Source organism: Sander vitreus, chromosome 8 (assembly GCF_031162955.1).
Source record: "Sander vitreus isolate 19-12246 chromosome 8, sanVit1, whole genome shotgun sequence".
NCBI classification, from domain to species: domain Eukaryota; kingdom Metazoa; phylum Chordata; class Actinopteri; order Perciformes; family Percidae; genus Sander; species Sander vitreus.
The window spans coordinates 24,150,528-24,164,783 of record NC_135862.1 but is presented as its reverse complement, the minus strand read 5'-3'; the positions used below and the strand labels follow the sequence as shown (position 1 = coordinate 24,164,783).

General features: G+C 46.1%; 1 protein-coding gene across 3 annotated transcripts in view; it reads right to left on the bottom strand.

Moving 5' to 3' along the window:
- Window positions 1–754: 754 nt before the first annotated feature.
- Window positions 755–14,256, bottom strand: part of dusp8a (dual specificity phosphatase 8a) — a 46,244-nt gene continuing 32,742 nt past the window's right edge. For 2 of the 3 annotated variants that reach the window (XM_078257557.1, XM_078257559.1), the window contains exons 4-7: window positions 4,589–4,755; window positions 4,309–4,468; window positions 3,921–4,044; window positions 755–3,516 (exon numbers count right to left, since the gene is read on the bottom strand). In XM_078257557.1, the coding sequence (XP_078113683.1) occupies window positions 2,289–3,516; window positions 3,921–4,044; window positions 4,309–4,468; window positions 4,589–4,755 (1,679 nt within the window). In that variant the 3' untranslated portion in view covers window positions 755–2,288. Of the gene's footprint in view, window positions 3,517–3,920; window positions 4,045–4,308; window positions 4,469–4,588; window positions 4,756–10,499; window positions 11,331–14,256 lie in introns of those variants that run through there. The other variant, XM_078257560.1, reaches the window with a different exon arrangement.

Genomic DNA, 14,256 nt, shown 5'->3' with positions numbered 1-14,256 from the left:
ATAATAATAATATATTTCGATAACAACAATTTTAGCAAATGGGACAGCCTGCATCATCTTTGTTACATGTCATAAATAATTCTAACAACATTTCTTAAAAATATAGGGAGGAGGGTGAGGAGAGGAGAGGTTGCTTGAGTCTCGGGGCAACAGAGGAATCTATCTGAAATTACTGTAGCTGCAGCAGCCCAGGGTCAAAGGTCAGAGATCACCATAGAGAAAAGTTAATCAAGGGTCAAAGAAAAAACAAAACCCATTTTACATTATAAATAAATAACCATCTCGCACCAGGAGAGCAACGTTTTCATTTCTTTCACCTCAAGATATGAAGTTCCGCTTTATTTTCATTCTGTTTTGTTACGCTGTTTCCATCAAAGCTTTGGAAAATAAGAAATAAGAGTAAAAAAAAAAAGACAGAGAGGGAGAAAGCGAGGGAGCTTTACGGACATGCATTGTGCTGATGTACCAGCAGCTGTTCCTGTACCCTGTGCCGGGCTTGGCTCACTGAAAGATCCCCTGAGAATGAACAAAAGGGTGTGTGTAGGGCCTACACTTTGAATATGTGAAATGAAGTATAAGTGCATACAGTATAGGGCGTGTGTGTGTTGGTTTCAGCTTTGGTGGGACGCGCTATGATGATGACGAACTGGTGCTGGCTCGGAGAGGACACTGGTGCGAGTCTATAAATCTCAAAGTTGTTGAAGAGTATGCATTTGTCTGCATGTAGTTGTTGTTATGCAATAACTCACTGACACTGGAAGAAAATGTTTTACTGTTAATGAGTGTCTTCCTCTGCACACAGTCAAACAAAACTGTGAATGCTTGAGCCCTCGATTGTGACAAATCCATGAATATACACTTATCCTGTTTCAGTGGGATGTCTGTGCCATCATCCAAATATGAAACAGTGGCTCCATATTTATACTATCTAATCTTAAGACCTTGCTTTCCAAATATCTTGTTGCCATGGGTGTGAAGGGTAACTTAACTTGGTTACCAGAAAGCAGAAAAAGTGCATTTCAAAGTATATACATCACTCTCCAAAGAAGGAACGGCACATATTGCTTGAATTTGTTGAATGTGTGTATTTGTTTGAGTGTGTGCTCATAAATACCATACAGCAAATAATAATAATAATAATTCAACAAAAGAAAAAAAAGAAATAAATCCACAAAACATTATATTATTTCTCATTACCAGAATGAACCAATACAATAAATTAAAACTATAACTGAACAAAAAAGTCCATTAAAATTGCTATATGTATTCATATTGTATATATAGTATTTGTCTGTCTGGAGTCAGCCTTTCTGGTGCATGCTCAGTGGTGACCATAGATCGTGACTGGGAGCAATGGGAAGGGGGGGTCTATAAAGGAGCTGAAGGGCCGTTAAAGCGAACCCTCGCCACCATCCTGAAACCTCAGTCCCATCACGCTGTTAACACTGAAAACAAGGGAGCCAAATGTCAGGAAAGACACACTGTGCTTTAAGGGGGGGGGCACTGCCTGGCGCTACGAGTCTTTAAAAGTCTTTTCAGCAACAAAATGCTGGGGATCCTTCATTGTTTGGATACAGTACCGCCGTTAGATTAAGTCCTTGGGATCTCTCTCCCTTGTGCTGTGTGATGGGATGAGACGGTGCTGTTAAGGAGGTTTTTTTTTTAAATTGTTTTTGATGTTGATATGCAGAGTCTGTAGCAGGCAGAGCCACTGGGAAGAGGGGGGGTGGATGTAGCCGTGCAAGGTTCTGAGGCTTTCGGACACTCGGGTGAAGCTTTGGGAGGAAACATGGGACTTGGTTCAAATCACAAGCTATACACCCACTGAAGTACACTACATTTGACCGCAGGCAAGCAATTTGTGTCCAAACTCTGTCAAAATAGGGGATATTCTATATAGTAAGGATGCAACATGACACTTGTCCTGGGTCGTTTCTTTTTATCTCTCACAGAGCTCAGAAAAAATTAAGAATTTCAGTACCTATAGTCACCCCCTTAACCCCACCCTCCCCCAGACATTTATTCAGATTTGTATGAGAGTTCAGGATGGACCACATCACAAGCTCTGTCTCAGGTGCGAATGCTAGTTTGCTTGCTAACCTTTTCACATTAACTCTCTGCTTGTGTAATCTGTTTGTCCTTCTCTCAGTTGGAGTCTTTAACACTGTCTGTGAAGGGAGCACAAAATAAGCCTCTTCTGCTCCCCGTCATATGTCCTCCTTTTGCACTCCCTCTAACCAGGTCCATTTGTGCCCCCAAGGGACAGCCCTGATCATGTTCATTATCTGTCAGGATACCTCGATGATCTCCATGCTCCCAGAGAAGCTGGACTGCTTCCCGATCTTCCCCAGTTCTTCTCGGGATCGCGTCTCGGAGATGCCCTCCTCGAACTCCATCTGGCAGCTGCGCCGCTTGAACTGCTTCTCTGATGCAGGCCCGCTGTTGTTTGCACTGTTGGACAGGGTCACTGTGGTTGACGACGTAGAGTCCCGGTGGTCTCTCTGGGTCTGTGGTGATGAGGGCTTCTCCCTCTGGGATTTGTCTCGTAACCGCACACCTTCGCTGCACCCAAACGCCACATACGCCGAGCTGCTCCCAAACCTTACCGACGACTCCTCTCCTCCTCCATCCCCTCCTCCTCCCAGCTCCATCTCTCTCTCACCGCCCTCCACTGCCCCAAAGTGCCAGGGAGCATCTGTGGTGGGGGTGACGGGTGTGACGGGAGTGGTGGCCTGGACAGTGTCTCTGTGTTTGGTCCACATGGCCCCAGACCCCAAGGTGGGAAGGGAGGGTAGCGACAGGAGCAGGGAGCCCTTTAGGTTCTCGTCCACGCTGGGGCTCTTGTGGTCCAACGACAAGCTGAGGGACTGTGGAGGGTGGTGTGGTTGGGAGTGGATTGGGGAACTGCCGGAGCAATGCTTGGGTTTTCTCCTGGGTCTGGATGAGGAAGAACCAGAGCGATGGACTGGACCCAAACCTCCAATGCTGCCCCCGCTGCCTGGTGAGGGAAATGGTGAGTCGGTAGAGCTGGGGCTGTCTAGGACGGGAGACTGGGAGCAGACACCATTGGAGGTGCCTGTTCCTGGGCTGTCAAGCTTGCACAGCTTGGGGACGTCTTCAGAGTGTGTGGGTGCCAGGCTGGGGCAGGGGGTACTGTTGGGAGAGTAGACCGACTTAATGTCCAGGGAGAAGGAGCGTTTAAGCCGGTTAGTGTCCATGATTCTCTCTGCGGAGAGGTGTAGGCCGTTGAAGCCTTGCTGAAGGGAGGTGGGTGATGGCACCTTGGGTTCTGGTGGGATGTGTTGGTCTGCCACCGATGAGTCATAGTTGCTGTGGTGACCATTCATCTCGAAACCTCCATTAACCTCTGAGTTTTGCTTAGTGTTGTTTTCAGAGATCTTGTCATCAGTGGTTGAAGTTAAAGCTTGCAGTAATCGTAGGCCCTTCTCAAACTCCAGAAGCTGACCCAGGAAGTTGAAGTTGGGGGATATGGACGGCCTTCGGTCCTTTACAAACCTGTAAGGAAAAAAAAAGAGTTGGAAAATATTAGTCACAGAAAAACTGTTTTAACAATGCCACTCTTGAAGCGCTATCAGTGGCCAAGGTTTGACAGTAAATCGTGTCTGAATTCATAACACATACTGAGGGTCAGAATTACCCCAGATGAACTATAGGCGTAGGCTGTGAACAGTTTGACTGATGCACAACACATAATCCTGTGCCATGTCCACACAAGGCAAAGCAAAGCTTTTTGTCCACACTGTTTCCTGGCAGGCATCTTAACAATTTTTATTTCTCACGACTGGGGGGGTGGGGGGGGGGGGGTTAAATCGTCTAGCATTACTTTCAACAGTGAGTTGCCTTTTTACTGGGGCTGACACCTTAGCTCAGTTGGTGGTGGGTGGGAGGAGCAAGCGTACCTGTAGGCATCATCTGATGACAAGCCCATTGTCTTCATGATGTATGCAATGGCGATGGTTGCTGAACGTGAGATTCCAGCCAGGCAGTGCACAATGACTCTGCAGTTTGACACCTTAGCTTTGTCTGTTGGGGTGGAAACGAACAGGTATGAATACACATGTTTAGACCAAAGTGTCCGGAGACAATCAACGTCTATTGAAAGCAAACTGGAAGTGTACGGGGGGGGGGGGGGGGGGGCACCTGAATGGATGTGTTATACCTGACCTATGTTGTATGGAATATCATGGCATTCTTCAACACATAACTTGAGATTAATTCACTTCCTGTGCTAATCCTCAGCCTCAATCCAAACACATGATTGGTTTATTACATTTGCCCTCCTCTTACCTATGAATTCATTAGTTTTGTCCAGCCAGGGAAGCAATTTCTCGCAGTAGTTGTCATTGACTGGGATGCGCATAAAGTGGCTCTCGCTGATAAAGTCTGGCTTGGGACAGGTGTTGCTGGCATTCAGCACATAGGTGATACCATTCTGAGCCATCAGATCCTGCAGAGATAAAGATACAATGACTTCAAGGTCATGTTTTGTTGCTAGGTAACAATAACAAGTTAGTTATCTTCCAATGGTGGTGATAAAATGAGTGAAAAGATTCAAACACAATTCTACCTTGTTGAGGACGTCCTTCTGTGAGCCCAGGTAGAGGTGTGGCAGGATGCGAGTGGGCCCTACATTAGCCACAGGCAAGCAGGGCTGGGACAAGCTCATAGGTAGAGAAGTGGCAGGCTTCCCTTCACACAGGCCGGGGAAACAGGAGGTAAAAGCAGCAAAACCTCCTGCAGAGAAAGAAGAGAAGGAGAGAAGGGGTTAGGTACATTAATGATTTTCCACAGAGCAGTCACACAACACACTGGGAACGCTGCAAAGACTCCTAAGAACATTGCGCCACTATTAGCAGAGCAAACAGACGTTCTGTAGGCTTTCAGAGGTGAAGCTGGGCTACAATGTCTGGGCTTAGTGCAACAGGAGCAAAAAAGAGGCTCTCTGTGCTTCTGTGTGCGAGTTAGGTTAACTGCTGGGCAGCCAGGAATGTGTGTGTCTGGCCCTTTAAGAGGCAGGCGGCTCCACTTTTGGCATATGTGTGTGTGTGTGTGTGTGTGTGTGTGTGTGTGTGTGGCTCTGTTTCCTGCATGAGCTCATGTCCTGTAGCAGTGCATTGCGTCAGGCTGGGGGAATGAGAGAGGCCACAGGTGCAGGGCCAGGACAGAGGCCCAGTAACATCCCCCTGACGACCGCACAGCACACATGCGGCCGCGCACATACACGCACGGTCATACAAATGCACGCACGCGCACACACACACACGCGCGCGCACACACACACACACACACACACACACACACACACACACACACACACACACACAGGTTGACAAGATGATACTCTCCAAGAAGACACAATCTGAATACATTATCTTGCAGTCAACATATGCTCAATATTGACTCTCACTGTCTATAGTTCTCCACACACAAACACACACGCACACACACACACACTCATCATTACTCTGCAGTTATGCGGTTGTATAACTACAGGGTGAGGGACAACGAGAGGAGGTGGGGGTGAGGTGTGTGTGTGTGTGTGTGTGTGTGTGTGTGTGTGTGTGTGTGTGTGTGTTTTGAGGAGTGGGTAATGACCTCGCTGAGGAGTGTTGGAAGGGAGGGGAGTGCTTCAAGGAAACCCTGAGCCCCAGAAAGGAGATTAGAACCTAATCTAGGTTCAGCCCTGCCTGACCCAATCTGGGACGTAGCACGCACACACACACACACACACACACACACACACACACACACACACACACACACACACACACACACACACACACACACACACACACACACACACACACCCTGTCACAGAGTGAGAGTGAGTTAGACATGACATCACTGTTCTAAAGTAGCACACACAGCACAGCGCAGGCAGGACATTGCCTTCCTGCCTGCACACCCAGCTGCGCTACTCATGTAGCACACACACACACACACACACACACACACACACACACACACACACACACACACAGGTTGTGCAAAAATTGATCGAAGGATAGCAGCTTTGGCATTTCGCGCTATTTCACAACACAACAGCTACTGAGTCTGGGATAGAGCCTAAAAGCTATTCTGGGTGCACTGTCCCTTTAAGAGCAAAGTGAAGAAGGGTTGTCCGTCTTTCCAGCTATTAATGGCAACCAATGGAGCAATGACATCAGCGCTCTACATGGGGTGGGGGTAGATGCATAGATGTACTGTAGATGATCAGATAACTACGATACAGGAAGGAAAGCATATTGCAAAGAAGGTGAGGCTGATAGCTGCTGTGCTTGCGTGTGTGTGTATGATCTAACATTTTTGGTCTCTTTAGAGTAGACTAAACAGCCATTTGTAGTTCACAATTTGGCTTTAGATGGTGCTGGCACTGTACAATTTCCACCAGAGCTTCTTTCTAGTGATCTTATGGGCGGCCCTACAGTGTCAGTAATTGATAAAACAGAGGGAGGAAGGGTAGTTCTTTGAAGGTTTTTTTTCCTGGTTTCTCTGTTCCCAAGCTGCTGCTGTGGAGCCTGTGCAAACACCTACACATACACACGCAAAGAAAATAAATGGTGCTACATAGCCCCCACCACAGGCATATATACTGTATCAGTGTGAGGAAGCGGTATGTTCCTGGAGACAGTTAAATCAACAGGAAAAGCCTCACGTCACACAGCAACCATTTCCTTTTCTAAGCAAGGACATTGTTAGAGAGTTGCTAGAAGGACAGGACTTTCACAGTGGAGACAGTGTTTGTGTGCGTTTAACACTGAAGAGAAAGTGTGTCTGTGTGTATGAAGGGAAGTGAACACATGAATGATATACTCTCTAAAAATATTTGCGCCCTTTGATCTTGTGTGTGTCTGGATTAATAATTACAGCTATGATTACCGTCGCTGATCTCATCTCGTGTTAAATAAGCATAAAAACGGCAGGAAGACTGGAGAGCCAGTGTGTGACTGGGAGAGTGAGTAAGGGGTTACTGGCATGAAGGGAGACTGAAGTCAGAGATAAGAGAGCAGGACTGAGTGTGCCTGCCTGCTTTGTTTAAGGGCTATTACATTACAGTGACATTACGTCAACACAATTACAAACACCTTCCTTGTAGTCAAAGCTTTACACGGTCGCCGCAAATGGACGTTAGTCACACAGGAGATAGCATGTTATTGTCTCCTCATCACCTGACCCCACTCTACTTAGGGTTGCCATGACGCCGAGGTAGGGAAGTGCTGTTAATGACAGTTGGCTCAACGTGTCCCCCTGAGTGCTGTCAAGATGGATAGATAGATAGAATAAGACACACACACACTGGCCCTCTAAAAGGACAGACAAACACACACACACACACACACACACACACACACACACACACACACACACACACACACACAGCGAGCACCAAATAACCCAGAGACATGGACTCACATTCTCCAAAAGACAACGATGACACATCCGTCCATTCCAATCTAAGCATGCAAAGCACACACATAAACACATTGTACACTCATACTGAGGTCACTGAAAATACCCTGTGACACACACCAGCCCAGCTGTCTGTGAAGATGACATCAGAAAGTCAACTGGGAGAGATGAGTTCACCTTCAGTGCAGCATGATAATCAGCAGAGACTTGCTACATTAAACTCAAGAGATACTGTACAGCTAACTGGCTGCGCAAGTCAGGGTAACTCATGAGTTTCCTTTGTCCTAGGTTGTATCCTACCCGACTGTTTCAGTTGAAAATGAACAGAAACATGTTTTCTGCTGAACAGAATTAAAGGCTGCTGACATTTTCAGTCACATGCTGAAGTAATGATGTTGTGCCACACAGAAATACTATTCAAACAGTTATTATTGGGCTTCCAGATCACGTTTTTTTTACAGCGCCTTGTCATGTATCATGTACTTCTGGAAAATGTACTTGGACAGGATGTGACTAACCCAATTTTGAAGACACACTCTGAGAGAAAAGAGAAAAAGACGTTTGGGTAGAAAGAAAACACACAACCGGGAAAGAGGGCACTGTGTCGCCATCGGCAGTGCTAGCCAGCGGTGACTTCCTTTTTCCGTTTTCCTCTGCCCACTTCATCACTTATGAAACTGCTTATTTTCCTCTTATGCCATGTCAGAGCCGAGAACTCAGGCCTCCTTTGTTCACTGGTTCCCCCTCCTCATCAGTAATTTCCTACAACAAAATATTCCCATTTCAATTTAAGAGCGCAGGTTATTATCTCACAGACATGTGTTTGGTAGAAGCTTTTTGGATCAAATTCTGAGCTTTTGGGGGCCGTGCTGCAGATCGATGCAGAAAGACGAATGGAAGTGGAATCCCGAAGATATTGACCGGATGAACAGAGACACACAACACCTGCCTAGCTGTTATGGTTAATGGGAGCTCTGCTGTTACATCACTGCTGTTGGTACAATTGACTGCCTCGTCAATACAAGCTCACCCCCTCCCTGTCGCCTCTGTGTGTGTATGTTTCAGTCTCTGTGTAGCTTTCAGTTGCCCTCTTTAACTTGTCTGTTAATGGAGAGGGGGGACGCGCGCGCGCACACACACGCACGCACGCACGCACGCACGCACACACACACACACACACACACACACACACACACACACACACACACACACACACACACACACACACACTCCTGGGGGCATTTATCTGCCAGAATGAGTCTCCCCCACATCCCTCTGTCCCTCCCTCCATCGCTCTCCTCTGTGGTTCATATCGGGGGAGACATGACGCCATCCTCTGTGCCCCTCCAGCTGTCCCCTCCACTATGAAGGGACATTAGCATCTCAATGTGACACCCCCCCCCCAACATGACATCATTGCAAACATGTCCCACTCAGCTCCACAAAGGCTGTGCTGCAGCCTGGAGAAGTGATGGAAGTGTGTGTGTTTTAGGGGGTAGAGTCTGTCAGAAATGTGTAGATTGACAGATCCATAGATGAGGTAGTGGGATGATCGCTTTTCAGGCAGGACGTCAGCTTGATGATGGCCGGGAAATGACTGTAGGATTAACATGTCATCCTGGCTGATGGTTAAACTTGTTTATTGTCCCTCTATATTAGTGGACAGATAGCGGGGGTATGTCACTTTGATCAGCTGCTGTTTCAGCAGTACTGTGCTATTGCAATACAGGAACATAAACCCTCCTGTAATTTAGCCTGAATTCACAAGTCTATTTCCACAGAGGCATGTTAAAGTGCCTCAAAATAACCTGTGACAGACACAATTCTATTTTTACCTGCTGATGGCAAATGTGTGATTTTCTCTTGATAGCTTTCTCTGAGCTAACTAGTTTTACACTTCAGCTGCAGACCTTGCTGAGATGGACTGTACATGCACATGTGCACACAAAGAACCACACAACTAACAGTGTGAAGTGTGCCAGGTGTGGAGGGCTGCTGTGCTAACTGCTTTGAATCAGCTTTCTGATATGCATATAGCGTCTACATTTGCATACAGACTTTACACCCATATTCTCATACATTTATGACCCAAAGGATCCAACCAGCATTTTTAATGACTTAATGTGAGTAGATATTTTTGTGCAATATGCAAGTGTGTTGGTATATAAAAATGATTTTTGTTTCACAGCACCTCAGCTCTGCATTGCCTCATCGCTCTGTGTGAAAGGTGTTATGTTAAACACCTGCAGTGCACACTGCACACGTATTGATAACATAATCTCCACAAGACACCATTCTGCAGAGGAAGAGTGAGCAGGAGCGAGAGGAAAGCCAAGAGCAGAGGAGAAGAAAGGGAAAGAGAAAGAGCCTTTGTGATAGTTTTACATCTCAATGACCACAGGCTGAGAGAGCATGAGCACTATGTCATACCGCGGGTCACAGCTCTCTTTCTTCCCCCGCCCCCCCCCAGAGTCCTTTTTCTCTCCTCTCTTTCCTCTTCTCGCTTCTCGTCTTCATAACGTCATCCCCTTAATCCTCCGTCTTCCTATTCTGTCTCTCTAAACACACTAACTGCTCAAACAAAAAGGTGAGAAAACAATTAGCAGGGTTTTGCGATGTATTCTTTTAGCCTGTTGTAGCAGTAAATCTCACTATTGATCCAGTACACGTCCTTAAAATTCAATTCACATCTATCTTTCACTTGCAACAAGCCTGGACTGGAATACATCAATATCTGAGAGCCCACTGTGCCTTTGTACTCATCTGCAGTGCACAAACTGTTATCAGTGGCCTTCATCTCATACTGTACACACCTTCAACTCTATACAGTTGGCACATTTTACAATCCCCAGCAACTTCCAAGTTTATATTACATTAAATCCTACTCCTTGCTCTTTGCATGTTCATTATGTCTCACAGCTCTGTAACCTCTGTATACAAAGGCCTATACATCCTCAACATGTTTTTTTTACCAGAGAGGGATACTCTCATACCCGTATCAACTTAACTCATACCCAAAACACACACATACATCACTTTTTCTGATCTGAATCCAGGTGGATACACACCTCGTAGCTCTCTCCCCTGCTTCATCCGGCGGACCCTTATTTTCAGCCTCATGTCCGTGTCCTGCAGGTCCGGCCAAAAACAGTCCTCCGCTGGGGCAATCACCACATCCAGAGGCATCCCCCAGAACACACTATGTGTCATGCACGCACACACAAATGGAAATGTTCTGGTTCCCCACTCCTTGGAGCAAGCCCTCGCCACGCAAAAATGTTAGAACAAACAAAAAGTGTTCTCCCTAGAGGGCTGATTGAGATGAGCCCACAGTCTGAGTGTTACAATCCCACATAGACAAAACTCCTGCGGGTGCTCAAGTCCACTCTGGTCAAGTCAGCTGTTCAGTGTCCAGGCGGTGACCATCAGAGATCAGACCCAGTATAACAAAAACTAGTCCAAAATGTATGTGGACATGCTTCTCAAGTTCACCTACAGTATGGGCAAAATGCAATGCCCGCAAAAATTCCTAAAATGCTCCTGCGTCAAAATTCAGTAATGTGGTTTTGTGAAGAATAGTTGCCACACAGAGAGCAAAAGGAAAAACAAAAGTGAGTAGTCTGTATTGCCCGTACGTATAAGCCAGCTGCAATGAGCCTGCAGCTGGTTTACAGAGCGCCTGTGTGTCCCTCTGAGCGCTCCCTCTGTCTCTGTGAGTTCACAGCCACAAGAGCAGCCCACTATTGTTGTGCTGCTCCACTATCCCTGTCTCTCATTCGCTCAGTCACTAGCTTACACTCCTCCCTCTCCCTCCCTCCTTCTCTCTCTCTCTCTCTCTCTCTCTGCAAAGAGGATGACGGAGCTGCACTCTCTCCTCGAGCTCTGGAGGGGAATGAGCTCACTTGCCGTGAGCTCAGACTCTATCCTCCCTCCCTCCCTCTCTCCCTCCCGCCCTCCCCCTCCTCCTCCGCTACCTCCCTTGCACCCTCCCTCTCTTGTGGAGCCAGCGCTCTGTCATAGCTAATGTCTAAGGCATGTAACCACATTCCTTACTCACCCAACAAATATGCGGCCACCTCAGGGGCCTAGCTGCGGAGCAGGAAGAAGGCACAGCTATAAGGCTGATACATACACACTGCTACAACACTATGTACTGTTGATTACAGGGAGGAAAGGAAAATGCTTGTGTTGATGTGCATGGCAATGTGCTTCTTAAGATGATATTTGCAAGTTTGCTAGGGTTTGTGAAATATAATAATAAAAACATGACAGATTCATGTGTTTTAAATGTCCTGTATTCACATTTAATAAATACTGAACAAGATTATACACCTTTAATAAAGCACAGGAATACCTACATTTGGTTGATTGGCTTTTGGTTATTGCCTTAAATGTACTGTAGCTTCGAAGCACATTACATTTGCTGCAGAGGGGGATTACGACTGTCAGTGTGTTGAAAACTGATTTGTCTCTGAAGGTGAGGGAATGTGTGTGACTCCACCATGTTTCCTGCGCTGGTTCATGTCTAATGCGCCTGTCTTTGGACACTGTTCTCCTGTTCGAAGAGGAAAGGAGAGAGAAAGAAAATGAAGCTACAGAGAAAGGAGGAGTAGGAAAAAAGAAAAGAAAGCAAACAAAACAGGAAGGGAAGACTAGAGGTGATGAGAAGACCAAACGAGCTCATGGTCGGCAGCCATCATCCCATTTGACAGGCCACAGACTTCTGGTACTTTACTATGGAATGACAAACATGTAGGCCACAAGTCCAGCTCCATAGCTGGACTTGTGGCCTACATGCAGCACAGGACTTAACATAACCGCTGGAGGAAACTGAATGCTAACTAATTATTATGCTAATACAGCTATTTTAAATACATTCATAAGCCCCAAAATGTTAACATAGGTATGTATGACAGTTATATAGCTGCCATTTTAAGTTATTCAACTTCTTACTGGTAATAAATAGCATAGATTCTTTAAAACAGCACCTGTCTGACCGTCTGTTCAGTCTCAGGTTGAGACATCACGCTACACTGATTACATTCAAACCAGGTCAGATGGGCTTCAAGTACATTCAGTCATCACCACAGTGAGCCACGCTCCAAAAAAAAGAGGCAAATAAGCTTGTACAAGTAGTCTAGTAAGGGGGCCAGCTGCATGCTCACTGACTGACCTCATCTCATCACTGAAAACCCCTGAATGATCACACACGGGTGAGAACAGCCTTATGTCACCGCCAACTGCGGGTCACTTGTTGTTGATGAGCTTGGTAAAAAATGCAGACATTGGTTTTGGGAGGATGTCAAACCAAGAACAAACATGGGGGATTACACACACACACACACACACACACACACACACACACACACACACACACACACACACGGAGAGAGACACACACACACACACACACACACACACACACACACACACTAACACACAGAGAGAGAGAGAGACACACACACACACACACACACACACGGAGAGAGACACACACACACACACACACACACACACACACACACACACACACACACACACACACACACACACACAGAGAAAGAGACACACACACACACACACACACACACACACACACACACACACACACACACACACACACACACACACACACACACAGATACACATACACACACACACACACACACACACACACACACACACACACACACACACACACACACACACACACACACACACACAGCTGGTTGGAGCAGGTGGTCATCTAAGGTCACTACACTTCACAAACACCGATCATCAAGCCGGTTTGGTTTTTCTGTCTGTGTGGCTCGAAGCCATAAAACCAGCTTTAAAACACACAACTTCCTAACACCTGCAACCCCGCAGCAGTGGAAGCCAACAGCAACAAAACAAAGTAGCCACTGGTGTTTTAATAGTCCAAGTCTTTTGAAATCCTAAAGCAAACACCATGCCCTCACTCTCGTTACACCCCTCTCCTCCTCCAGTCCTCAGCAGGGTAACAAGGCTCAGAATAGTAGGCGTGTTAATTAGAGGATTACAGCCAAAATGCTATAAATGACAGCCAGGCCTTTTTTATTGACTGCACATGTGTGCCCTGCTGTGACAGAAATAGGTAGGACGGTCACTCCAAACCCCCCCCCCTCCACTGACATCTCTTAGATTTAGAGCGTGCTTTTATGGTAGAGGACTTGTTACTGGGGCAACGCACAGTTTACACAGAGACCAGCCAAAACACATAGGGAGAGAAGAGTATGAGATAGCGGTGTAAGACAGAAAGAGAGAAGGTGTGTAAAGGCCAAAGGGGCCTTGGAGAGTAGAACAACATGGCACAGGTTTTCTGCACTGGAAGTCCCATGTGTTTTGAATGGTGCAAAGAGTAGGAGAAGAAATCATAAATCAAAAAAGGGTTTATTGCCACAGTAAGTTATACTTGTCTAATTTGCCTTGGGGATTGGTGCGTACATAACAAACAAACACATTAAACGTATTCGAGAACGAAATGTACAAGCAATGTGTTAAGACTATTATATTAACATATAAAATGCTTTATCTGCACTGTCGAAAAAACAAGTGAAAACATATTTGGATGACATGTTTTTTGTAGTTTTGTAAAGTTGTATCACAGGTATGTGACTGCAAATATATAATGTACTGAAGTAATGGCGCTGTAACCTGACAGGTGTGACCTGAAAGTTGCTTATCTTCTCTCTGATCTGCATTATCACTCTAAACACTTTCGCACTTTCACCTGTAATTCTTTTACACAGTATACTTAACATTTACTCAATTATATGGGTTTTGTAGATGGATGTTTTTTTATCT